The 23,546-nt window shown below is 65.9% G+C and overlaps 4 protein-coding genes across 6 annotated transcripts; 2 read left to right on the plus strand and 2 right to left on the minus strand.

Moving 5' to 3' along the window:
• Nucleotides 1-352: 352 nt before the first annotated feature.
• WDR24 (WD repeat domain 24) lies at nt 353-7,699 on the plus strand. Its single transcript, XM_086621931.1, has 10 exons — nt 353-372; nt 1,025-2,004; nt 2,324-2,501; nt 3,330-4,005; nt 4,312-4,427; nt 5,663-5,784; nt 6,133-6,237; nt 6,343-6,680; nt 7,130-7,314; nt 7,459-7,699. The coding sequence occupies exons 2-10, from the start codon at nt 1,524-1,526 to the stop codon at nt 7,625-7,627; spliced, it is 2,370 nt and encodes a 789-aa protein (XP_086478057.1). The 5' UTR covers nt 353-372; nt 1,025-1,523; the 3' UTR covers nt 7,628-7,699.
• A 446-nt stretch (nt 7,700-8,145) lies between these two features.
• Nucleotides 8,146-10,310, plus strand: JMJD8 (jumonji domain containing 8). Its single transcript, XM_086622515.1, has 9 exons — nt 8,146-8,234; nt 8,308-8,391; nt 8,581-8,629; nt 8,726-8,822; nt 8,917-8,985; nt 9,072-9,191; nt 9,304-9,371; nt 9,518-9,652; nt 9,783-10,310. The coding sequence occupies exons 1-9, from the start codon at nt 8,146-8,148 to the stop codon at nt 9,861-9,863; spliced, it is 792 nt and encodes a 263-aa protein (XP_086478641.1). The 3' UTR covers nt 9,864-10,310.
• A 35-nt stretch (nt 10,311-10,345) lies between these two features.
• Nucleotides 10,346-14,558, minus strand: STUB1 (STIP1 homology and U-box containing protein 1). 2 transcript variants are annotated; one of them, XM_086621950.1, is made up of 7 exons: nt 14,382-14,558; nt 13,299-13,497; nt 13,019-13,184; nt 12,766-12,856; nt 12,091-12,147; nt 11,789-11,904; nt 10,346-11,368 (listed from the first exon to the last, which is right to left on the minus strand). In XM_086621950.1, the coding sequence occupies exons 1-7, from the start codon at nt 14,556-14,558 to the stop codon at nt 11,224-11,226; spliced, it is 951 nt and encodes a 316-aa protein (XP_086478076.1). In that variant the 3' UTR covers nt 10,346-11,223. The 2 variants fall into 2 exon arrangements, with proteins under 2 accessions (XP_086478076.1, XP_086478075.1); XM_086621949.1 differs by having other exon boundaries at nt 10,347-11,349; nt 11,788-11,904.
• A 1,942-nt stretch (nt 14,559-16,500) lies between these two features.
• RHBDL1 (rhomboid like 1) lies at nt 16,501-21,397 on the minus strand. 2 transcript variants are annotated; one of them, XM_086621947.1, is made up of 8 exons: nt 21,359-21,397; nt 19,016-19,174; nt 18,522-18,746; nt 18,028-18,176; nt 17,826-17,938; nt 17,451-17,551; nt 16,881-16,941; nt 16,501-16,772 (listed from the first exon to the last, which is right to left on the minus strand). In XM_086621947.1, the coding sequence occupies exons 1-8, from the start codon at nt 21,395-21,397 to the stop codon at nt 16,501-16,503; spliced, it is 1,119 nt and encodes a 372-aa protein (XP_086478073.1). The 2 variants fall into 2 exon arrangements, with proteins under 2 accessions (XP_086478073.1, XP_086478074.1); XM_086621948.1 differs by lacking the exon at nt 18,522-18,746.
• Nucleotides 21,398-23,546: the final 2,149 nt, after the last annotated feature.

Raw genomic sequence — 23,546 nt, forward strand, 5'->3', positions numbered from 1 at the left:
CAGTGTCCCCCCCGCTCCCCCCCCGCCCACCGCGCCCCTCCCGCCCCGCCCACCGCGCCCTGCCGGGGGCGGGGCCTCATTTGGGGGCGGGGCTTCACCCCGGGGCGGGGCCTGACCGGGGTGACGAGTCGCGGCCTGGGGATGGGGCGGGGGGTGGGCGGGGCTCGGCGGCGGAAGGGGGCGGGGCGAGGGGCGGAAGGGGGCGGGGCGAGGGGCGGAAGGGGGCGGGGTAAAGGGGCGGAAGGGGGGCGGGGCAAAGGGGGAAGGGGGCGGGGCAAAGGGGGCAGGCTGAGGTGGCCGTTTCCGTGGCGGCGGCGGCGGCTGGCGGGGCCTGCTGGGCCCGAGCTGCCGGCGGGGCTGCGCCGGCACCGGGTACGGCACCGGGGCCAGGGAGGGCCTGCTTGGCGGCGGCAGAGCGGGCTGAGGGGCCGGAGGGGGCTCTGAGGGCCGTGAGTGGGACGGGACGGGATGGGATGGGATGGGATGGGGCCCTGAGGCGGCTGAAGGGCGGGAGCGGGTTCTGAGGGGGACCCGGGGGGCTGAGAGGGACCGGGGGGGCTGAGGGGGACCTGGGGGGGACACCTGGGGGGCTGAGAGGCCCTGGGGAGGACCTGAGGGCCTTGAGGGGGACCCGGGGGGGCTGAGAGGAGGGAGCGGGCCCTGAGAAGGACCTGGGGGCTGAGGGGTGAGAGGGGCCCCTGAGGGGGCTGTGGGTCAGGAGCGGGCCCTGAGGAGGGGGGAATGTGGAGTGTGAGAGGGGCTGGGGCTCCTGGCAGGGGAAGGGTGTAGGAGCAGGAGGGCTTGTCTCAGGGGGGAGCCGGCCTGTGGGTGCCCTCCGAGACCCTGCAACCCCCAGGCAGCCTTGTTGGCCCCAGGGCACCCCCAGAGTAGCTGCCAGCCACTGGCATCCTGACTTGGGACAGGGATGGTAAAAGCTGCTCCTCTGCCTGGTGGGGGATACTGGTGTGTATGTCCCTCCCCCCACTAGAGAAGCAGAGTGAACCCCTGCCTGTGGTGTTTGCAGGGGTTTGGGGCACAGGGAATGCCCCGCGGAGATGACCATGGCCTTGTTTCACTCAACCTCTTGCTGGAGATGCTGTTTGCCTCAGTCCACGTCACCGTAGTCGACCTCCCGTAACATCACCGACAGCCGCTCTCGTCAGCAGAGCATCTCGAGGGGGCTGAACTGAGGAGGGAACAAGAAACCCGGAAAAGGTTTTCAGGAACTCCCTGAGAAGGAGTTGCAGAAGGCAGCAGGAGGAGAAGCCCGACGTGGGGCTGTATCTCTCTCCCTGTAGGTGGCGATCAGGCTGTAGTCCCTCACCTCTACGGCCCGTTGATGTGGCCACAAAAAGCTGTGGTTGAAGCCACCTGGGCCTGCCAGGAGCTGCGGGAGCCGAGTCTGTCTCTTCCCAGCTCTGGCTGAGGTGGAGCAGGGTGGCCGGGCGAGCGTGAATGCAGCCTGTGGGGACGTGAGCCTCCGAGCCTGCTCCTGGATAGGGGAGTGCGCCCCGAGGACGGCCATGGAGAAAATGGCCAGAGTCACCACTGCCCTGGGGGGCAACACCCTCACGGGACGGACCATGTTCTGCCACCTGGACGCCCCCGCCAACGCCATCAGCGTGTGCCGTGATGCTGCCCAGGTGGTGGTGGCTGGCCGCAACATCTTCAAGATCTACTCTATCGAGGAGGACCAGTTTGTGGAGAAGCTGAACCTCCGCGTCGGCCGCAAACCCTCCTTAAACTTCAGCTGCGCGGATGTGGTGTGGCACCAGATGGACGAGAACCTGCTGGCCACCGCCGCCACCAATGGCGTGGTCGTCACCTGGAACCTGGGCAAGCCGTCCCGCAACAAGCAGGACCAGCTCTTCACTGAGCACAAGCGCACCGTCAACAAGGTCTGCTTCCACCCCACCGAGGTCTACATGCTCCTCAGCGGCTCCCAGGACGGCTACATGAAATGCTTCGACCTGCGCAAGAAGGACTCTGTCAGCACCTTCTCTGGTACGAATGCGGGCTGTTGCTTGTCCCCCTACCCTGGTGAGAGGTGGAGGCTGGGGGCTTTTCCCTTTCTCCGTGCCTGGGAAGAGGGTTTGCTCAGGGTGCGATGTCCGGAGCAGGCAGGGAGGGAGCCGAGAGGCATTTTGGTGCATTTTTCCCCACTCAGCAGTGGGCTGGGTCTGCACCGGAGGTGGAAGGTGGCCACATCACTCCCTGCTTCACCTTCTCTTTGGGCTGGTGACCCCCATGGCTTTTCCAGTGGGGAGTTTTTAGCTTCGCTGGAGCTCTGTTCCACCAAATCTCAACTTCTGTCCCCACTCAGGCCAGTCGGAGAGCGTGCGTGACGTCCAGTTCAGCATCCGGGATTACTTCACCTTCGCTGCCACCTTTGAGAACGGGAACGTGCAGCTGTGGGACATCCGCCGGCCGGACCGCTATGAGAGGATGTTCACGGCCCACAACGGCCCCGTCTTCTGCTGTGACTGGCACCCAGAGGACAGGTGTGTGTGGGGCCGGACCCTGCCAGCCGCCCAGCTCCGTCGGAGACCGGGGAGGCCCTAAAGATGGGATTGGGATCTTCCCGGGTGAGGAAAGCAGGGTCTCTGATACCTTGGCCCCTTGTGTCAGGGGCTGCGCTGTTGCTGGATGATGGGAGCGATTATTCCTTTGATTTGAGGGGGTGTTGGGGTGTTTTGGTTTTGTTCTTTGACAAATTGGGGGATCCTGATTGCGTTCCTAATGGTCAGGTATGGCGAGCTGCTGTCCTGCCCCTCGTGTCTGGGCAGCCTCTCACTCCAGTGCTCCGCTCAGGAACAGCAGCTGCATGGCTGCTCCAGGATGCAGCTCGCTGCGTTTGATCCCGTTTCCCTCCTGCCTTTCCCCGGGGGCAACTGGAGTGTGGAAACACTTGTGGTGTGCAGGTGGCTCCTCGCTTCCTGCCAGGCAGCGCTGCGACTCCTCCCGAGCTTAGAGAGGCACCAAAACACGTTCAGACTGGCCTTTTTTTCCCCTCTCTCTGTCCCTGGAAAGTAGAAACCGGAGGTGGGGGGAACTGGTCTGGCTGGGAGCCCTTCAGATGAGTGTGGCTCAAAAGACACAGGGAGCAGGAAGGAGGGGTGTTGCCTGACCTGGTTGTTGGAGAATGGAGGTGTTAGGGTAGTGTGTGGGAGGAGAGGGTGTGATCGCAGCCCAGCTGCCTCCCCTTGGCCTGTACGTGCTCACATCCGTATTTGTGAGCGCTTCTGTGCCGGGGCAGGAAAAGAGGGATGAATGGACGTGGATCCTGGCCCAAGCTGGTGTCTCACTGTCTTTCTCCACCCTTCTCCCAGGGGCTGGCTGGCAACAGGCGGCCGGGATAAGATGGTGAAGGTGTGGGACATGAACACCACGCGGGCGAAGGAGATTTACTGCGTGCAGACCATCGCCTCCGTGGCCCGGGTGAAGTGGCGCCCGGAGTGCAAGCACCACATCGCCACCTGCTCCATGATGGTGGACCACAACATCTACGTCTGGGACGTGCGGCGGCCCTTCATCCCCTCCGCCATGTTCGAGGAGCACAAGGACGTCACCACGGGCATCGTGTGGCGTCACCTCCACGACCCCTACTTCCTCCTGTCCGGTTCCAAGGACAGCACCCTCTACCAGCACATCTTCAAGGACGCCAGCCAGCCCATCGACCGGGCCAACCCCGAGGGGCTGTGCTACAGCCTCTACGGAGACCTGGCCTTCGCCGCCAAGGAGAGCCTCATCTCCTCCGACTCCAACCGCAAGCCCTACATCGGGGACCGGCGTCACCCCATCTTTTTCAAGCGCAAGCTGGACCCCACAGAGCAGTTCGAGTACATCTCCTCCTCCAGCGCCCTCAGCGTCTTCGAGACAGACGTGGAGAGTGGCAGCATGGACTGGTTCGTGCACACCGCCAAGCAGTACGCGCTGGCCGGCAGGCCCCTGGCTGAGCTCTGCGACCACAATGCCAAGGTGGCCAAGGGCTTGGACCGCAACCAGGTGAGAGCTGGGCTGGAGGCTCTTGGCGCAGAGCCAGGCTGGTGCTGGGGTTGACAGGTGCTGCCAGGATGAGGCCCGCCACCCGAGCAGGTGGCAGCTCTCCAGCCGGCTGTGACCTCTGGCTGTCCCAGGCGTACCTCCGCCTGGCACCAAACCCGTACCACTGTTGCCTACAAGATCGTTGCCCAGAAACTTGACCCCCCTGAGAGCCTGCCCAGCTCTAGATCAGCAGATGATGGGAATTTGCAGAGAGGAAATTCCAGGTTTTCACCTGGCGAGGTCTGACCGCCGCTGTCTCTCACGCAGGTGGCTCAAACGTGGACGATGCTGCGAATTATCTACTCCAGCCTTGGCACCGTGTCGTCTGCCAACCTCAACCACAGTATGGGGAAAGGCAGCGCCGCCCTGCCGCTCATGAACAGGTGAGGGGAGCCGCAGTGACAACGACACGGCTGGGACGGCTCCACGAGTGGGAGAGCAGAGATGGCTCCTGGGCTGGGCTGGAGGCACAGGGTAGGAACAGGGCTGGCTCTGCCCCAGCCTCAGGCCACGCTGGTTTGGAGGTTGGCCCATCAGAGGAGGCCACGGAGATCATCCGAGGGCTGGAGCACCTCTGCTATGGAGACAGGCTGGGAGAGTTGGGACTGTTCAGCCTGGAGAAGAGAAGGCTCCGGGGTGATCTTATAGCAGCCTTCCAATGCCTAAAGGGGCTGCAAGAAAGCTGGAGAGGGGCTTTGGACAAGGGCGTGTAGTGACAGCACAAGGGGCAATGGCTTTAAACTGAAAGGGGAGATTTCTATTAGATCTAAGGAAGAAATTCTTCCCTCTGAGGGTGATGAGGCACTGGACCAGGTTGCCCAGAGAAGTTGCGGCTGCCCCATCCCTGGAAGTGTTCAAGGCCAGGTGGAATGAGGCTTTGGGCAACCTGATGTAGTGGAAGGTGTCCCTGCCCATGGCAGGGGGGTTGGAACTAGATGGTCTCTGAGGTCCCTTCCAACCCAAACCATTCCATGATTCTATTGTTTGATCTTTTTCCATATGAGTGTGAGAAGCGAGCGGCCAGCCTGGCCTCAAGCCATGCAGGCTTGCACGCTGCTCCCTCCTCCTTCAAACGAGGTCTGAAGCTGTGGTGGGGCTGGTTCCATCTTTGTAGTGGTTTAATTGGCGACTGTGACCGAGGGCTGGGCTGGAGAACCCCCGTCCTGCTGCTGGTGCGGAGAGGTCGTCGCCTGCTCTCCAAAGGGAGAGGACAGCCCAGCTCTGCGAGTGGCTGGCTGGCGTGGAGAGCTCCACCGTGGGCTGATGAAGCAGGAAAACTTGTTTTTCCTCTTCTCGGTGACATCTAAAAGCAGAGGGTGAGGATTCCAAATGAGCTGTCAGCCCTTGCAGGGCCGGGTTTCCCAGCGTGAGTGGCAGACACTTGACTCCACATCAAACAAAACGCTCTCCTCGACCGAGCTCTGCATCCAGTGCCAGCGCTCGGCTCCGAAATGCCTTGCTGGAAAAGGCTGTGTTAACAACTGCAAGGCATCCTTGTTTTTAAGTCATGACGTGGGAACGGCCGGTTGTCGCAGCTGCGGAGCTGTGTCCGGGCTGTGCACAGGCAAGAATGGGGGCTGGCAACTTCCGTGACGTTTAAATTTGGCTTCTTTCCCAGCTTTAACCTGAAGGACATTCCCTCTGGGCTGGGCACCGAGTCGAGACTGGACCGCAGCAAAGGAGAAAGCCGCACGGAAAACATCCTTATGGATTCCTCCTCCACTCTGATCAACAACGAGGGTAAGGATTCTGGGGCGGGCACAGTCCCGATCCCGCAGCTCTTCCCTCCTCAGCTGTCGATAGCCCTGATAGGGGGCAAACTGGTAAACTTACCCTATAAACTGGGAGGTGACTGGACCTTCTGCAGCCCCCAGGTGAAGCACACCGAGCCCCAGGGTGTTGCAGAAGGACAACTCACCCCCGTGACCTGCACAGTGGTGGCTGCGGGTGCCGGGAACGCGACTGCGGTGGGGAGCTGAGCCATCTGGCTCGGGCACAGCCTGGCACACTGGGGCAGGGCGTAGGGGATGTGGATCCACCCGTGTGCCCGAGGGGGATGAGCTGATTTCTCTTTCCCTGGGCATGCAGACAATGAGGAGACAGAGGGCAGCGACGTCCCTGCGGACTATCTGCTGGGAGACGTGGAAGCGGATGAGGATGACCTGTACATGATGGACCATGAGAACCCACATGGTGAGTGAACGGCTGGTGCTGGGTGGCGTTGTGTGTCCCAGACACATGGCTGGATTTTCTCCTGGCCTTCCCTCCTTGTTTTTGACCGGATCCCTCTCCTCACAGCTGAGGAGCAGGAATACAGCCTTCCCCAAGAAGCCTTTCCCCTGCGCCACGAGATCGTGGACAACCCGTCGGCCTTGGACCACCTGCAAGACAAGGCTGACTCCCCTCACGTCAGCGGCAACGAGGCTGAGACGGTGTCGCTGACACCCGTGGAGTCCTTCTCCCTCATCTCCATCTCCCACTCGCTCTACGAGAACCGCCTGCCCTCCGACTTCTTCAATCCCATCGTGCGGGACACGCTCCTCTTCTATGCCGAGCAGGGCGATGTGCAGACGGCCGTGTCCATCCTCATCGTGCTGGGAGACCGCATCCGCAAGGAGATCGATGAGCAGACCCAGGTAAGACCCCAGGAAGCCCCTTCCTGGCTGCGTAGGAACCGGACCTTCTCTTCATGGCTGGTGCAGCAACCCCTACGAGATGCAGTAGGTCACCTTGGTGGGACCCAGTGGTGGTGTATGCCAATGCAATGGGATCCCGCCTGGGCTCTGGGCACCTCCTTTCTCCTCCAGCCCCTGCCAGGCCTGTTCTAACCTGGGGTGGGCAGCTCCAGGACCCCTGGTACCCAGCTGGCTGTCCTACCGGCGGTCCTGGCACGGACCCGAGGTGGTGTCCGCAGGGCAAGGGTGGGGAAGTGGCCTCAGCCTGTGGATTTGGGGAAGGACGCCTCTTCCTCATCCCCACGGAGGAGTTTCCCCCGTGCAGGAATCTTGCCTTTGGGACGCAGGGCTGGGATCCTGGGGAGGGTTTTGGGGGGTGTTGAGGCTCAGCTGTCTGCGGCTGTCCCCAGGAGCACTGGTACACGTCCTACATCGACCTGCTGCAGCGCTTCCAGCTCTGGAACATCTCCAACGAGGTGATCAAGCTGAGCACGTGTCGTGCCATCAACTGCCTCAACCAGGCTTCCACCACCCTGCACGTCAACTGCAGCAACTGCAAGCGGCCCATGAGCAACAGGGGCTGGATCTGTGACAGGTGAGGGCAGCGCTCCAGGCAGGGAGGAGGGGACCATGCCCTGGTCGCCAAGGAGAGGAGGGCAGGAGGATGGGGTTGGTGCCCCCCGATCCCCCTCGCTGCGCCCTGCGGGCTCTCCTGCTCACCCCCTTCTCTCTGGCGCAGGTGTCGGCAGTGTGCCAGCATGTGTGCCGTCTGTCACCACGTGGTGAAGGGGCTCTTCGTCTGGTGCCAGGGCTGCAGCCACGGCGGCCACCTCCAGCACATCATGAAGTGGCTGGAGACCAGTTCCCACTGCCCCGCCGGCTGCGGCCACCTCTGCGAGTACACCTGAGCCCCTCGGCAAGCGGAGGAGATGGCAGCCAGGTGGGGCAGGTGGTGGTGGGCAGGGCTGGCAGGGCCTCCTGCCTGTGCCCTCCCCGCACCTCCCTCCCTCCAGTTATTTATTTTTGTGTAAATAGGGGCCCTGTGTGGCCCCCCCCCGCTTCCCCCTGCCCGCCCCTTTTGTACTGGATTAAAACAAAACAGAGCAGCTGAACTGAGCCACGCCTCTTGTCTTTGCTTAACCTGGCTGCAGTGGCCCTCGAGGCCCCGGGGCAGCTCGGTCCCGGCCCCGGTTCCGTTCCGCGCTCGGGGGTCTCTGCCCCGCGGCCACCGGGGATGTCGTGGGCCCCGCTGTCTCTACGTGGCCTCTTTAAGACGTTGCCCTTTTAAGCTGTGGCCCCGGCCAGGAGCCGTAGTGAGACACGCAGCCAATGGTAGCGCGCCGCGTCAGCGCGAGCCGCGGGGCCTGCTGGGAAGCGTAGTCCGCCAGCCGCCCCGGTACCGCCGCCCGGCCCGTCCCGCTCCGCGATGGCGGCGGCGCGGCGGCTGCTCTCGCTGCTGCTGCCGCTGGCCTGGGCCCGGCCCGCAGGCGGCGCCGACTCGCCGGGCGGCGGCTGGTAAGGGCGGCGGGCCGGGCCCGGTGCCGGTGCAGGCGCCGGTCCCGGTTCTGAGCGGAGCTTCCCGTTGCAGGCTGGCGGGCACGGTACCGGAGGAGCAGCGGTGCACCGTGGAGCGGGCCGACGCCTCCCTCACCTACTCCCTCTTCCTGCAGCGGTACGGGCGGCCGCTGCCCCGAGAGGGGGTACCGGGGCGGGGGCAGGTCCCGGTGTCCCGGGCAGGCTACCGGGGCCGGTCCCCGGGGTGCCGGGGGTTCGGGGCGCGGGCCGCGGGGGGTTAGGGGTGTTGGGGGAAGACCCCGGTACGGCCGGCCGTGCGGGACCCCGCTGCGGTGCTCTCCCCCAGGTTCGCCTTTTCCCGGCCGGTCATCCTCCGCGGCGTCACGGACAACTCGGTGAGTGGCGGCGCGGGGACCGCTGGGTGAGGGGCTTCCAGGGAGGGCCGGGGCCCCGGCTGCATCCCGGCCCCGCCATTCCCCCCCCCGCCCCAGGCCTTCCGTGCCCTCTGCACCCGGGAGAAGCTGCTGGCGGCCTTCGGCTCCCGCCCGGTGCGGCTCAGCACGGCCAACACCTACTCCTACCGCAAAGGTGAGGGCGAGGGCCGAGCCCCACCGCCCCCCCACGGCGGGCAGGGCCTGCCCGGGGGTACCGGCGTGACCCCCCGCCTCTCCCCTGCCCGCAGTGGACGTGCCCTTCCAGGAGTACGTGGAGCAGCTGCTGAAACCGCAGGATCCGGCCAAACTGGGCAGCGGTGGGTAGTGGCGTGGTTGCGCTTCGCAGCCGTGCATCCCCCTGCCCTACGCCATCCTCATCCTCCCCGTCTCCCCCCCTCCCCAGACACCCTCTACTTCTTCGGGGACAACAACTTCACCGAGTGGGGCCCCCTCTTCCAGCAGTACGTGCCCCCCCCTTTCCGTATCCCGGGCACCAGCCCTGCCTACAGCTTTGGGATCGCAGGTGGGTGCTGACAGGGGTGGCAGTGGGTGCGGGCAGTGCCAGGGTGGGCTGGGAAGGGTGTGGGGGGGGTGGGGGTGTCTCCCCAGCACCAACATCCTTGCTCTCTCTGTAGGCTCGGGCTCTGGTGTTCCCTTTCACTGGCACGGCCCTGGTTTCTCTGAGGTGATCTTTGGCAGGAAGGTGAGAAATGAGCCCCCGGAGGAGGGGGGAGGGAGAGAAAGGAAGACCCCCAGGAGCATCCCCTGAACGTGCTGGGATGGAGGAGCACCAACCCCCGAGGGGCTGGAAGGGAAATAGGGGTGTCTCCCTCCCCCGGTGTCTTCCAGCGCTGGTTTCTGTACCCGCCGGATAAGACACCCCACTTCCACCCCAACGAGACAACGCTGGCCTGGCTCCACCGCACGTACCCCGCGCTGCCGCCGGCCGAGCGGCCGCTGGAGTGCACCCTCCGCCCTGGGGAGGTGAGTCCGGCCAGCCCCTGCGTCACCCTGCTTCTCCGCTCCCGTCGGGAAAGCGGCGGAGCCACCCAAACAGCCCCCCCAGGGCACAGGGTGCAGGAGCCCATGGGACCCTCCTGCTCTGTCCTGGCAGGTCCTGTACTTCCCTGACCGCTGGTGGCACGCCACCCTCAACCTGGACACCAGCGTCTTCATCTCCACCTTCCTGGGGTAGAGCTGGGACGGCCAAGGACGTGCCACCGTCATCCTGGCCGTGGAGAGAGCGTGCCAGGGCGGCAGCTCTGGGGAATAGATTCGCCCCCCCTCAACTACTGATGTTGGCACCAAGTGCCTGGAGATGTGCTGGTTTTTTACTGGTCTTTTCCCTCCCCTTTGGATTAAAGTTGTTGTTCTGCCACGGCGCCTTGTGTATTGCTACATCCCGCCCTGGGGCGGGCATGGGGGGAGTGGGCAAACCCGCTCCTTATGGGATGACACTGGTTCCCAAGCCACAGTACCTTGTGTATTGCTACATCCCACTCCGGGGCGGGCAGCGGGGAGCCCACCGTGGCACGGGGGGAGCAGGCAAACCCACTCCTCGTGGGATGGCACCGCTTCCCAAGCCAGGACATGGTCTGCCCAGTGCAGAGATCGCTGCTGTGAACCACTCCAGCTCTTTTTTTTTTTTCCCCCCACACACTTATTGCTGAATTATTTTTTTATTATTATTTTTATATATTTATTTTTCTGTTGTTAATGGACATTGGCAACCTTCCAGAGAGCGCTCCGAAGCCGGGCAGGCTGGTGTCTGTCAGCCGTGGATTTCTCAGTGGTTTTCTTTTCATTTGGTGATTTTTTTGGTTGGTTGGTTGTTTTTTTTTTTTAAAAGGGATTTCATTAAAAGGAAGGAGAATTTCAACCTGGGTGGTTGCTTGCAGGGAACCATGGTCCTGGTGGGCGAGGGGATGCATGAGCCAGCCCCTTCCAGCCCCGGGGCACCAGTTTCCCAGGAAAAGGTGGAGGGCGAGTCGGCATCCGCAGCGGGAATGTTGGTCTCCCATCCCAGCAAATGGCTATTTACAGGAGAGGAGGACACGACCTTGGCCAGGCAGGAGGTGGAAGGAGGAAACAACTATGTACACCGGGAGGGGGCCGGGCCAGACTAGCACCGGGCGCTCGTCTCGGCAAGCTCCTCGCGGCACCTCCCCAGAGCAGGATGCGATCTTTAGGGATTTTCAGCTGCCGTAGCCGAGGGGAACCCTGCTCGCTGGGCGATGAAGACGTTGGTGAGACCTTCCAGGCCATGGTGACGAGCCAGCCTTCTTCAAACCCCCAGGCAGGTCTTCCTCCAAGCGCCGCGGTCGGTGAGGAGCTGGTGGAGAGGGGAGCCCGGGGAGCCTTTGTGCCCACCCAGTCACTGCGGCTCCTCGGGAAGGAGAGATGGCGACGTGCCCTCGCCCAGCCCTTCCGCTGGGTTCCTGGGCACCCGGAGCGGAGGGGGAACAGCCGGAGAGCGAGTAAGGCATGGTGCTAGCCCAGCGAGAGCCGTCTGTGCCAGGGGAGCCCGGGCAGGCCGCACTGCCCGCCTCGGCCCCTCAGTAATCCTCCACCCAGCCGTTCTCCGAGATGAAGGCGTCTATCACCTCCTTCATGGCGAGGTTGGGGATCAGCTGGTCCTGCGTCAGGGGACTCCGCGTCACCGGATCGAAATGACCCACGCGCTGTAAGGGAGGAGACGCCCGCGAACCGGTTACTCCACGTGCCCGGCCTCGGCCCCGGGGCACAGGCAGCCATGAAGCCAGTGCCATGCTGGCATCCGGTAGCAACCAGGCATCCACATGCCTGCTGGGAGCAGGAAAGAGGTGGGCGGGGGGAGAGCCCCCCGCCTCCGAAGGTGCCTCCCAGCAGGATGAGAGCGGGTCAAGGCTCAAGGCCCCTTGCTAACAGCTGCCTCCGCTGCGGGCAGGGCCTGGCAGCGCCTGACGCCTTCCTGCCTGTCCTGGCACCTCCGCAGGGAGCTGCCCGGGCAGGTAACTGGGACCAAACCCAAGGAGGCTTTTGAGCCTTTAGTTGGGCAGGCAGGTGCCTTCAAGGGAGGGCAGGCAGAGGACTGCAGGCAAGGTCCTGGGAAGCCCCCCCTCCCCCTGGGCTGGTGGTACCTGGAGATGCTCCTCGATGTCCTTCCTGTCGTAGGTGATCCCGCTGGGCGTGATGCAGGGCTCTCGCATCAGCTCGAAACTGATCTTCCCGCACAGGTAGTCAGGGATGTCCCGCTTCTGGCTCGAGAGAAGCGGAGCAGGGTCAGGAGGGGCTGGGCAAGCCCAGCATCAACAAAAGGGGGCTGGGAGCCGGTGCCGGCTCAGGGAGGAAGATGGGAAGAGGTGGTAGCGCGGAGTAAAGTAGGTTTATGGCGAGCAGCTCCAGATGGGGAGAGACGGGCACACGCACTGGGGCACACTCACCTTCCTCTTCTCATCCACCTGAGAGAAGAGCTCGTCCATGTCTGCCAGGTATTTGTCCTGCAAGAGAAGGCCTTGAGGACGAGGGAACCCCTGTGCACGAGGGCTACGGGTCCCCAGGGAGCGAGCCCTGAAGCCTTTCACCCCATGGGTGCTGCGGCAGGTCCCTGGTGGCCCCTCTGCCTTCGCAGCCCCCAGCTGGCGTTCGCACGGCTACAGGCTGCGCCGCGCCGCGTGGCAGGAGTGATCCAGCTTAAAAATAACCTGCCTTTGTGGGGCTATTTTTATCCCAGGATTAGACTCCTGTGCCAGGCCAGCACCCAGACCCACACGCAGCCGAGAGCCGCTCGTGTTGCGCGGCCCCGGGAGAACAACAGGTCCAGCACCGGGGGAGCGCAACTGGGCGTCAGCGCTGCTGGGCTGCCCCGGGACTGGGACAAGAGGGAACAGAGCAGGGGCAGCCAGCACGGGGACACAGGGAAACCCACCACCAGCAGCTCGGGCCACAGGAACGATGGCTGAGAAGCCGTGCTCTGCCCTGGGCTCTCCTGACTTTCCCCTGCACAGCCACAGCCCTGTGGCTTCCTCGGCTGCAGCAGCACATGGGGATGAGGACGGGACGAGGAAGGCCCGGCACATCTCCCAGCCTCCGTGAGCAGCCCCGGCCTCCCCGCTTACGTGTTTGGCCTCGATGCTGGCCAGCTGAACTCGGCTCCGGCTCTCGTCCACATTTTCTTCCTGCTGAGTCTTTCGGCACTCGGCCAGCTCCCTGAGACAGAGCAGGGAGATGAGAAGCGAGGGAGGGAGGGATGCTGGCGCTCCCTTCCCAGCTGCTGCCCTGGCTGCAGGGCTCTGCCAGCACCTCCGGGAAGGCAGAGGCACCATACGGAGCTGCGGCGGCTTCATGGCACCCACCAGCACCCCGTGTTACCTCTCCTTCTCTGCCATGATCAGCTTGGTCAGGTAGGAGTGCAGCTCGTTCTCCTGGTTGATCCGCTTCTCCTCAATGCTGTTCCAGCGCTTCTTCTTCGCGATGCGCAGCGCGCTGGGGATGTCATCCCCGAAATTCAGCCGCTGCTCCTTGGCAAGGTTGTAGGCTAGGGAGGGAATGGGCATCTCAGAGCCAGCACCTGCTTCCATCTCACCATCCCTGGTCCTTTCTCAGTGGATGGGTGGGGAGGGGGACACCGGCACCATGCCCACTCACTCACCTCTCTGCAGGTTGGCGATTGCCTCGTCGTAATTCTCCATCTCCATCTGGCACTGGCCCAGGAAGAAGTGAGCCTTCACTGACTGGCCGTCCAGCTCCAGGGCGCGCTTGCAGTCCGCCAGCGCCTTGTCGTGCTGCTGCATTTTCAGGTAGCAGAGGGCTCGGTTGGTGTAGTAGACGGCCACCAAGGGGTTGCGGTTCTGCAAGGTGAGACCCGTGCTGTGGCTAGTGACGGCAACCGCCCCACTGCCCGCCACGGGCTGGCAGGGACACGGCGCGGTGACAACAGGGTGACGCGGTGAGCTGGCTGCGTACCACCACAGAATCACAGAATGGTTTGGGTTGGAAGGGACCTTCAAGACCATCTATTTCCAACCCCCTGCCATGGGCAGGGACACCTTCCACTACACCAGGTTGCCCAAAGCCTCATCCAACCTGGCCTTGAACACTGCCAGGGATGGGGCAGCCACAGCTTCTCTGGGCAACCTGGGGTGCCTCAGCACCCTCAGAGGGAAGAATTCCTTAGATCTAATCGAAATCTCCCCTCTGTCAGTTTAAAGCCAACCATCACCCTGGCAAGAGCCAGGGCCAGTCCCCATGGGCAGCCTGTGTCCCCCCCACCATGCCCTGGCTGGGGGGGGCTGCAGCCCTCCACCCCACGGCACGTCTGCCCTACCAGGGGCAGCCTGGGGCTGTGGTGGGGTCAGGGGCCACAAGCCCAAGCTGGGGGCACCCTGGGGTGGGGTGGACGCAGGAGAGTCCATCTTGGAGCCCGGTGGTGGGACGGGCCTGGCTGGGGGCGGTGCAAGGGGCACTAGCCCAGGCTGAGGGGCGCGGGGGGGCCAGGCCAGGCCCAGGGAGGGGATGCAGGCCTGGGGGTGGGGGAGGTCAGGCCGGAGGGAGTGGTCTAGGCCGGGGGGGGTCCTGTCCCAGGAGTGCCCAGGCCAGGGATGTCCCATCCCAGGGGGTGCCCAGGCCCGGGGGGGGGGGTGGGGGGGGTGGTGTCCCATCGCGGGGTGCCAAGGCCAGGCCCGGGGGAGGGGGGTGGGTCCCAGCCGGGGGTGGGGGTGCCGCCGGGACTCACGATGGCGCGGCCGTAGCAGGCGGCGGCCTCGGGGTACTTGCGGCCGCCGAAGAGCCGGTTGCCCTGCTCCTTGTGCTCCTGCGCGCTGTGGCTCTTCTCGGGGCTGCCGCCCCCCGCGCCCGGCCCCGCCGCCCCGGGCCCCGCCGCGCCGCCCTCCCGCTCCTCCTTCCCCTTCATGGCACCGCCCGGCCCGGCCCGGCCCGGCCCGCTCGGGGCCGCCGGCTCCTCTGGCTCCGGCCGCGCACTGCGACAGCCGCCACCGCCGGCGCCGCCGCTTCCGGGGCCGGGCCGGGGGGGGCGGGGCCAGCGCGGGGGGCGGGGCCGGGGGCGGGAGCGGAAGGGCGGGGCGGGGGGAGCGGGGGGCGGGGTCTGGGGGCGGGGGGCGGGGCGGGGGCGAGGAGGGGCGGGGCGGGGGGCGGGGCGGGGGGCGGGGGCGGGTGAGGTTTGCAGGGCTGGATGGGGGGGGCTGGATGGGGGTACGGGGGGGGGGGGGGGTCTGGATGGGAGCCTGGATGGGGGTACGGGTGCGGGGGCTGGATGGGGGGAGCTGGATGGGGGTACGGGTGGGGGGGCTGGGGGAGGGGGGCTGGATGGGGGGGGGGCTGGATGGGGGTGGGGGGGTTGGATGGGGGTAAGGGGATGTGGGGGCTGGATCGAGGGGGCTGGATGGGGGTACGGGTGGGTGGGGCGGTTTGGGGGGGGCTGGATGGGGGTACGGGATGGGGGGGCTGGATGGGAGGTACAGGGTGGGGGGGCTGGATGGGGGGGGCTGGATGGGGGGTACGGGGTGGGGGGGCTGGATGGGCGGTACGGGGTGAGGGGGGCTGGATGGGGGTACGGGATGGAGGGGGCTGGGTGGGGGGGCCTGAATGGGGGGTACGGGGAGGGGGGGGGGGCTGGATGGGGGGCTGGATGGGGGTACGGGATGAGGGGGGGCTGAATGGGGGTACAGGGATGTGGGGGCTGCATCGAGGGGGCTGGATGGGGGATCGGGGGGGTGTAGCGGGGCTGGGGGTTGCGGGAGATGTGGGGGTACAGAGGGGTGTGTGGATGGATGGAGGAAGGGGGGCAGAGGGGGCTTCAGTGCCCAGCCCGCGCTGCAGAGCCACAGCCCTGCACGCCCTCCCCTCCCCCCCCCCCCTTTTTTACCCCCCCCGCCCCCCCGGGCAGGCAGCACCGCGGGGCCGAGCCGGTGCCGTTTCGCGCATCCCGGAGTTTTCTGCTCCAGTTAAATCCCGTCCCCGGCTGCTCCCCTCACCTCCCCCCGCCCCAACGCCTCCCCCCCCCCCCCCAGGGCCCTCATTTAATCAAGCAGGGATCGGAGCGGGGGGGAAGGGGCATCCCCGGACACCCCCCAACTCCCCCCCCCCCAAGAGACGCAGCCCCCGCAGTGTGCAAAATATTTATTTATACTCCAAAAAGGTCGGGGGGGGGGGGAAATTGGGGGGGGGGAGGTCGGGACGGGCACACACACCCCCCCCGTGCCCTCCATCCCGAGGCGCGCCCCCCGCCATGGGGAGGGCGGCTGGCAGCAAAGCCGGGGGGGGGGATGAGGGCACGGGGAGGGGGGGCCTGGGCTGCCGAGGGCACTGCTGAAACGAGTTGGGCCGGTCTCAGCGGCCCCCCCCGTAGTTTCGGTCATTTTTTCTCTCTCTTCCCGTTATTTATATTTATTTTGGCGTAGAAAAATAAATCGCTCCTATTTTGGCACCAGTCCTTCGGGGGAAAGTGCAGGTCCGGGGGGGGGGGGCAACGAGTTGGGCCCCCCCACCCCGAAAAGGGGGTACGGGAGCAAGTTGAGAAGGGGGACACACAACCCCCTTGCCGGGGGGGCACATCCCGAGCCCCGCGGGTACCCCGGGGAGGGGAGTGGGCGATGCCAGGGCAGGGCTGAAGCATCCTTTGGAATGGGGGGGGGGGGCACAGCGGGGGAGGAGTGGGTGCCAGGGTACATTTTTGGGGGACACACACACACACAGGCAGCCCATGGAGGGGGGGGGGCAGCGCGCTCGCTAGCACCGAGAGGGCAGGGGGGGTGGCCTGTCCCCATGTCACGCGCGGGGGACCCCCCCCCACCCACCACCACCACCACCACCATTGGGGAGAGACAGGGGGGGAGTTATGGTGGGGGGGGGATCTGTGCCCCCAGCAGGTCGTAGGCGAAGATGTTCCAGAAGACGGCGAAGAGGAGGAAGGTGCCATAGGAGAGGAGCAGGACCCACCAGCCGCACTGGTCGCGCAGGCTCTCCTCGTAGCTGCGCAGGATGGTCAGCCCCATGCTGATGCCCACGATGGCCCCGGCCAGGTGTGCCATGAAGCTGGGCTGGGGGCCCGAGGCTGGCAGCGGCGGCGAGAAGCGGAGCCAGACGGCGCGACCCACCTCCGAGCTCACTGTAGGGCATTGGCGGGACACGCTCAGCGGCCCCGCTTATTCCCACCACCACCCGCCACCCCCCAAATGGGCACCCCCGGGGACGGGGAGCACCCCTGGGTACTTACTGCACACCAGCGCCAGCACCATCCGCAGCAGCTTGTAGGGGCAGCGCATCCCAGCCCAGTTCTGGGGTGGATGGACGGATAGACCGATGGACGTGCCCTGGCACCAGGTGTGCTCCAGCACCAGGGCCCCCAGCGTGCCCCTGTGGAGCTGTGTCCCTGTCCCCATAGATTTCCCCCTCCCCCTCCCACCCCCCGATGCCACCCAAGGTGCTCCTCGCTGCCATGGTGCCCACCCCACGGCATACCCCCCCCGATGGTGCCCACCCCATGGCACCCCCCCCCAATATCACACCACACTGACCACCCCACAATGGCACCTGCCTCTGATGCCACCCCCTGGCATCCCCTCCCCCCAATATCACACCATGCTGCCCACCCTCCCATGCCACCCCCCTCCCCAATGTCGCACCATGTTGCTCACCCTCTTGCACCCCCTAATGGCACCCACCCTCCCCAGTATTCCCCCACACAGCTCACATCACACCACGCTGCCCACCCTCCCATGCCACCCACCCCATGCCACCCCCGATGTCACACCCTGCACCCACCCCTCCCGCACCCCCCGCTGACCATGACGACGTTGGCGAGATGGGCCGAGCAGAGTGCGTAGACCCCCCCTGAGCCCCCGACCAGGGGTGCCCGCATGTCCGTGATGGAGACAGTGAGGGAGCCTGCGGGCATGGGCAAGGCTCAGCACAGGGCCTCACCCCCCCATGGCATTAATTAATTACAGTCCACATTAATTAATTACAGGCTGTGTTGCCCCCCCCAGCCCCCCCGGGGCAAGATGCTGGCAGTGCAGGGGGGTACCCAGCGGTGGAGGGTGGGCGATGAGCGAAGCCCCCACACTCCCATCAAACTCGGGATGCAGCTCCCTGTGCCCTCCCTGGAGCTGGTGACAGGGACGGATGGGGATGCCCCCCCCAGCCCCGGGCACGCACCCACCTGCCAAGACACCGGCCAGGTAGAGGAAGCTGATGCGCAGGATGCCATGCACCATCTCCAGGGGCACCCCGATCATCAGCTGCAGGAGGGCGTTGAACCCCAACTGCTCCAGCCTGTGCGGGCACAGGAGGGGACACGCGGTGGCTCAACCCACGCAGCCCCCGGTGTCATCATACCCTCCTCCCCCCAGGCAGGGACCTACCCCACGTGCATGAACATGTAGGTGAGGAAGCGCCAGGCGCGTGCTCGGTGCCCGGGGTGGTAGATCAGGGGGCTCTTCATGTACTCGGGGTGGTAGGTCTGCAGCACCCACTTGTTCAGCCGGGCCCCGTAGCAGAGGAACACGATGATCTGCACCAAACACCACGGCCGTCAGCCCTGGCACCACCGAAACCTCCCCCCTTCCATCCCTCCGGCTTGGGGTGGGGTCACCCACCCCGTCTGCCCCATGTCTGAGTTCCCATACGGGCACTGGCACATGACAACTGGGGTCACCCATCCTCTCTGTCCTTGGTTTGAGCCCTCTGTGGCCACTGGCACGTCACCCATCCCTTCACCCCAGATCTGAGCTCCACAAGGGCACCAGGACATCACAACCGGGGTCACCCATCCCTTCACCCCAGATCTGAGCCCCACAAGGGCACCAGGTCGCTTCAGCCAGGGTCAGCCTGGGCACCAGCCAGCTGGCACCCTTACCTGGGTGAGGGTGACGGCTGCCATGAAGACGGGGGGCGGGCACGTGCGGTGCTGGTAGAAGTACCAGCGCCGGTCCATCTCGCAGGGCAGGATCTCGTAGGCCACATAGCGGACGAAGCGCTTGTAGATGCCCAGGCCGGTCTCGTCCAGCAGCACATCGCGGGGCAGGGCGCGCTGCCCATTGGCGATGGCACGCTTGAAGCTGCTCGAGCGCTTGCTGCTGATCTGCGGAGACAGGCCGTGCCCGCAGGGGCCACAGGGGCACCTCGGGCCGGTGGGCTTGTAGCCACCCCTTGCCCATTGCCACCACCCCGTGCTACAGTGCGGTGGGACCAGCCACCCCGAGGCTGTGCCATCATGCCATGCCAGAGGAGCCCCTGGGGACCACCGGCATCTGCCCGCCTCCCCAGGGACACAGGGAGGTGCCCAGTGCCCACCCCAGGCTGGCACCCGGCCACTCACCCCTGTCCCTGCATCCCCCCCCGGGCACTGACCAGGTCTACCAGCTCCTGATAGCAGACCTGCCCCTCGTCGTTGCCCTGTGCCAGGGCCACCAGCATGTCCAGCTTGGCGGGGTCCAGGGGCAGCTCATGGCTGTGCACGAGGCTGGCGAATGTCTCCACCCCGATGAAGCCGGTGTTTTCAGGGTCAAGCTGCAGGGCACGGCATGGGGCATCACCAGAATGCCACAGCTCCCCAATGGGCCGGGGAGACTTTCCAGTGCCCCTCACCCTGCCCTCAAGCCTGGTGGCACCATGTGCCACTCCACGACACCAGCTCCTGCCTCTGCAAGGGAGGCTACAACCTGCACCCATCCTGCACCCCACACCGAGTGGGTGCCCTGTGCCATGCGGGTGCTCCATGCCGTGCAGGTGCCCCATGCCGTGCCGGCATCCCCGTCCCCGTCTCCCCGCGGCGCAGCCAACACTCTCCCACTCAGTTATTTCTCGCCACCAGCAGGCTGCCAGCCGGGAAGCCACGAAGCTAAACACACGCGCAGCCCTGGCACCAACCTCCTTCTCCTCCTCCGCCTCCTCCTCCTCCTCCCGCGTGCCCTCACTGCTGGGCTCCACCATGCCAGGCACCCTGTGCCAGGGCGCCTTGTGCCACCCCTGGGGCTCCCGGCACTGACTGGGCACCCTGAGCCCTCCAGGCACCCCGCACCCAGCACCCTGGGGTACCCAATGTGGTGCTGTTAGCAGAGATGAGGAGCCTGGGGTGGCACGAGGAGGACGGAGACAGGGAGAGAGCCCCAATGGCTGGAGAACAGCTCAGTGCCCAGCTGAGGGGGGCCAGGACCCCGCGCCCCACAGAATGCCCCTGTAAATCATGTGGGGTTTGCTCCTTTCTGTGCCAGGGAATGAAAAGCAGGAGGGGAAACGCGGCCTCATGGGACGGGCAGGAGATGGAGTCCTGGGGGGCATGGGAGAGTACCCCCACCCTGGCATGCACCCCGTCCCTCTGTCCCCGGCGGGGAACAGCCAAAGCCCCTGTGCCAAGGAGTGTCTGGGTGCCCGGAGTCCCTCAGGTGGGCGTGGATGCCCGGGGGAATGCAGGGTGTGGGATGTGGGGTGCAGGATGTGGGGTGCGAGATGTGGGGTGCAGCTGCTGGCCCGTGGGAGCAGCCCCAGCCATTGGGGTGCAGGAGCACCCAGGGGCCATCCGTCCCCTCCCGCCCCGTGCCCGCCACCCCACAGGCACCACGTGCGCGTGGCACATGCCGGGACCTGGCACACACCATCCCCACGCGCTGGCACACGCTGAGCTCACCGGGCCCCGGAGAGCCCCGACAGCGGCCAGGAGCCCCTCTCTGCTTTCGGGGTGCATCTCCCCCCCACCCCAACCCCACTGGCCCCCCGCAACCCCCCGGGGGGGCCCGATCCCCAGCCCCCCCAGCTCCTGGGCCCTGCTGGGCTCTCCCAAGTCCCGCTCACGCCCCGGGAAGACGCTGCTCGTCCATCCCCAAAGGACTCAGAGGCACAGGGAGCCCCAGCACCCAACAGCGGGGTGACACGGGGCACAGCACCACAGCTCCCGGGACTCAGCCAAGGTCACCCAGCCAGCGGGGGCGAGGGGGGGACCATCCATATTCCTGATCCCCCCCAAGAATTTCCCTCCCCATCCCCAGGGGCGGCTCGGTGCGGGGCAGGGGGATGGAGCACCCGGGGAGCTTCGGGGCTGAGCACCGGGCAGGGCCGGGGTGCAGCGGGTGTGAACGCGTCGGGGCCTGATCCTGCCAGCGGTGCGGAGCCCACCGCTACGCAGCGTTACGGCTCCACGGCCTGATCCCGCAATCAGGCCACGGGGCTGGGGGTGAGTCTCCCCCCGGGGTGGGCGAGCCCCACGGCAGCCCCAGGACCTCGGGGCCCCATCCTGCACCCAGCGCTGGGGCTGGGCACCACCGCAGGCGTTGGGGCTCGGCTGCCCAGCACCCCTCGTCCTTGAGGGTGCGCCCGGCAGGATCGGGCCCGGGGCAGGCGGAGCGGGGAGTTGCCGGGTGAGGGGGGGGCCACAAGTGAGCTGAGCCGCGCGGTCTCAGAGGCGCAACGGGGACGCGGGTCTCCCGGGGCAGCGTCGGGGCACACCGGAGGGTGCTCGGCGAGGGGCAGCGGGCACGGTAGCCGCCCTGGGAGGGCAGCGCTGCCCGGTGCGTGCCAGAGCGGCGGGCAGCGCTGCCCGCTGCGCGGCAGCCGTGGCCGGTGCGCGCGAGCATCCTCCCCGGTAACGATGCCCGGTGCACGGCGGCACCCCCCCCCCCTTCGCCCCCCCGCCCCGGAGCGGAGCCCGGTGCCCGCCCGCCCCTCGGCAGCGTTTCCCCCCGCCCCCCCAGCTCTCACCTGCTCCTGGATGAGCTGGAGCAGGGAGCTCCTGTCCATGCACCCGGCGGGCGGCGGGCTCCGCCGCTCCCCCGCGCCCGGGGCCGGCGAACCGGGCAGGGGAGCGGCGCGGGCGGCGGGGACGGCGGGGGGGTCGGCTCTCCCCGCCAGCCCCGCGTTGCGGCGGGCCCGGGAGCGAGCGGCGAGCGGCGGCGCCGGGAGCCGCCGATGGCAGCGGGGCGGCGGCGGCGGCGGCGGCGGGGGCGGGAGCGGAGCCGAGCGGAGCCGCCCCCGCCGCAGCGCACGGCGCAGCGCCCCCCCCGCGCCCCCCCCCCCCGCCGCCGCCGCGCGGGGAACCGGGACCTGCCCCGCTCCGCTCCGCCCCGCCGGCAGCCCCGGCCCCGCGTCCCGGGACGTGGCACGGGGAGGGAGCCGCCACCGGGCACCGGCAGCCTGGTACGGGCACCTGCATCCCAGTATCCCAGTATGGGCACCTGCATCCCGGTACAGGCACCTACATCCCCGTACTGGTAGCTGTATCCCACTACGGATACCTGCATCCCGGTACTGGTATCTACATCCCACTATGGATACACACATCTCAGTACGATACCTGTATCCCAGTACTGGTACCCACCTCCTTGTACAGTACGCGCATCCCAGTATGAGCATCCACATCCCAGTACAGGTACCTGCATCCCAGTACAGTATCTGTATCCCTGTACTGGAACCTGCGTTCCATCTACATTACTTGCATCCCAGTATGGATACATGTATTCCAGTACTGTACCTGCATCCTGCTATGGGCACCTGCATCCTGGTACAGGTTTCTGCATCCCAGTACAGCACCTGCATCCTGCTACAGGAATCCGTATCCTGGTATATTACCTGCATCCCAGTATGGCACCCACATCCCGCTATGGCACCTGCATCCCAGCATGGGTACCAGCATACCAGTAAGGATACCTTCATCCCAGTATGGGTACCTTCATTCCAGTAAGTGCACCAGCATCACAGTAGGGGTACCTTGATCCCCGTAAGGGTACGTTGATCCCAGTAAGGGTACCAGCATCCCAGCAGAGGTACCTTCATCCCAGTATGGGTACCAGCATCCCAGTACCAGGTACCCATGGAATCTGGCACAGGCACCTGCAAACTTTACCTCCATCCTCACCCTGGCACCCACAAGCCAGCACAGGTCCGGGTCCATCGCCCATGGGTGCTCCACCTGGCACAGGGCACATGGTGCTTCCAGCATCGACACCTGCCCCAGCACAGAGCACGCAGGGCAGCCTGGCACCGGGTACCCTTCAATGGGTACCTTTTACGTGACATGCACAGCAGCACCCGGGCCAGGGCTGCTGCCCTGTCCTGGGGTGGCACGTCCCCAGGACCCAGCCCTGGCACTGTTCCCACTCCCTTGGGCCGCACATGGCGTGCCATGCCGTGCCATGGGGCTGCCCCTGTGCCAGGGCAGAGGGGCTGGGAGGCAGCAGGCTCTGCCGGCTGGCGATGCTAGTTGGCACTGGGCAGAGATGTCAGGCAATGCCCAGGCTCCTTCCTTGAGGACCGTGTGCGGCCATGGCTGAGCTCCCGCAGCCCTGCCACGTGCATCCCCTGCCCCACGCCTGCGCTGGCACAGCACACGCGGCTCCAGCACATTGGCACTATTAATACGCACCGCGGCACACGGGCTTGCTGCTCCCACGGGGCCCAGCCTGGTTTGGACTCTCCAGGGAGCACCGCGCGTCCCGTCCACCTTGGCATCGCCTCCTCCACCCTGCACAGCGGTACCAGCTGCGCTCTCTCCCAGTCTGGGCACTCCTGGACGTCCTGGTTTGCCATAGTGGGAAGGGTCTCCTCTCCCACCCTGGCAGCCCGGAGGGATCCCCTCGCACATGGGGAGCGGTCCCGTCCAGCCTCAGAGCAGAAGTCCCGGAGAGGTGCTGTGAAAAGCCTTTTCCCCAGCTGCGCCCGCGTTCCTGGCACCCAGCACCCATGGCTGAGCCTGCAGAGCTGGAAAGAGCTGAGGAAAAAGCTGCCACGGGGAAATGAGAGCAGGCATGGCAGGGGGAGCAGCCCAGGAGCTGAGGGCAAGGGGTCCTGCCCCCTAGGAGATGCAGGACACGGTGCTCAGGTGGAAGGTGTGTAAAAATTTATTTTGTTGTCGAGAACAAACTTAAAACAGTATGGCTTTGCCAGGCACGGG

This window comes from Tauraco erythrolophus, chromosome 17 (genome assembly GCF_009769465.1).
Source record: "Tauraco erythrolophus isolate bTauEry1 chromosome 17, bTauEry1.pri, whole genome shotgun sequence".
Classification (NCBI taxonomy): Eukaryota; Metazoa; Chordata; class Aves; order Musophagiformes; family Musophagidae; genus Tauraco; species Tauraco erythrolophus.

Excerpts from the sequence above, each read along its gene's own strand:
- RHBDL1 (XM_086621947.1), bottom strand. The coding sequence starts at position 21,397 with ATGGACAGGAGCTCCCTGCTCCAGCTCATCCAGGAGCAG. Across the intron at positions 19,175-21,358 it reads TCCAGCTCATCCAGGAGCAG|CTTGACCCTGAAAACACCGG; the intron begins GTGAGAGCTGGG and ends CGTGCCCTGCAG. Across the intron at positions 17,552-17,825 it reads CCTGGCCGGTGTCTTGGCAG|GCTCCCTCACTGTCTCCATC; the intron begins GTGGGTGCGTGC and ends CCATGCCCGCAG.
- STUB1 (XM_086621950.1), bottom strand. The coding sequence starts at position 14,558 with ATGAAGGGGAAGGAGGAGCGGGAGGGCGGCGCGGCGGGGCCCGGGGCG. Across the intron at positions 13,498-14,381 it reads CCTGCTACGGCCGCGCCATC|AACCGCAACCCCTTGGTGGC; the intron begins GTGAGTCCCGGC and ends CTCACCTTGCAG. Across the intron at positions 12,857-13,018 it reads ATCATGGCAGAGAAGGAGAG|GGAGCTGGCCGAGTGCCGAA; the intron begins GTAACACGGGGT and ends GCTCTGTCTCAG.
- WDR24 (XM_086621931.1), top strand. The coding sequence starts at position 1,524 with ATGGAGAAAATGGCCAGAGTCACCACTGCCCTGGGGGGCAACACCCTC. Across the intron at positions 2,005-2,323 it reads CTCTGTCAGCACCTTCTCTG|GCCAGTCGGAGAGCGTGCGT; the intron begins GTACGAATGCGG and ends GTCCCCACTCAG. Across the intron at positions 5,785-6,132 it reads CACTCTGATCAACAACGAGG|ACAATGAGGAGACAGAGGGC; the intron begins GTAAGGATTCTG and ends CTGGGCATGCAG.
- JMJD8 (XM_086622515.1), top strand. The coding sequence starts at position 8,146 with ATGGCGGCGGCGCGGCGGCTGCTCTCGCTGCTGCTGCCGCTGGCCTGG. Across the intron at positions 8,823-8,916 it reads CACCTACTCCTACCGCAAAG|TGGACGTGCCCTTCCAGGAG; the intron begins GTGAGGGCGAGG and ends CCCTGCCCGCAG. Across the intron at positions 9,192-9,303 it reads CTACAGCTTTGGGATCGCAG|GCTCGGGCTCTGGTGTTCCC; the intron begins GTGGGTGCTGAC and ends CTCTCTCTGTAG.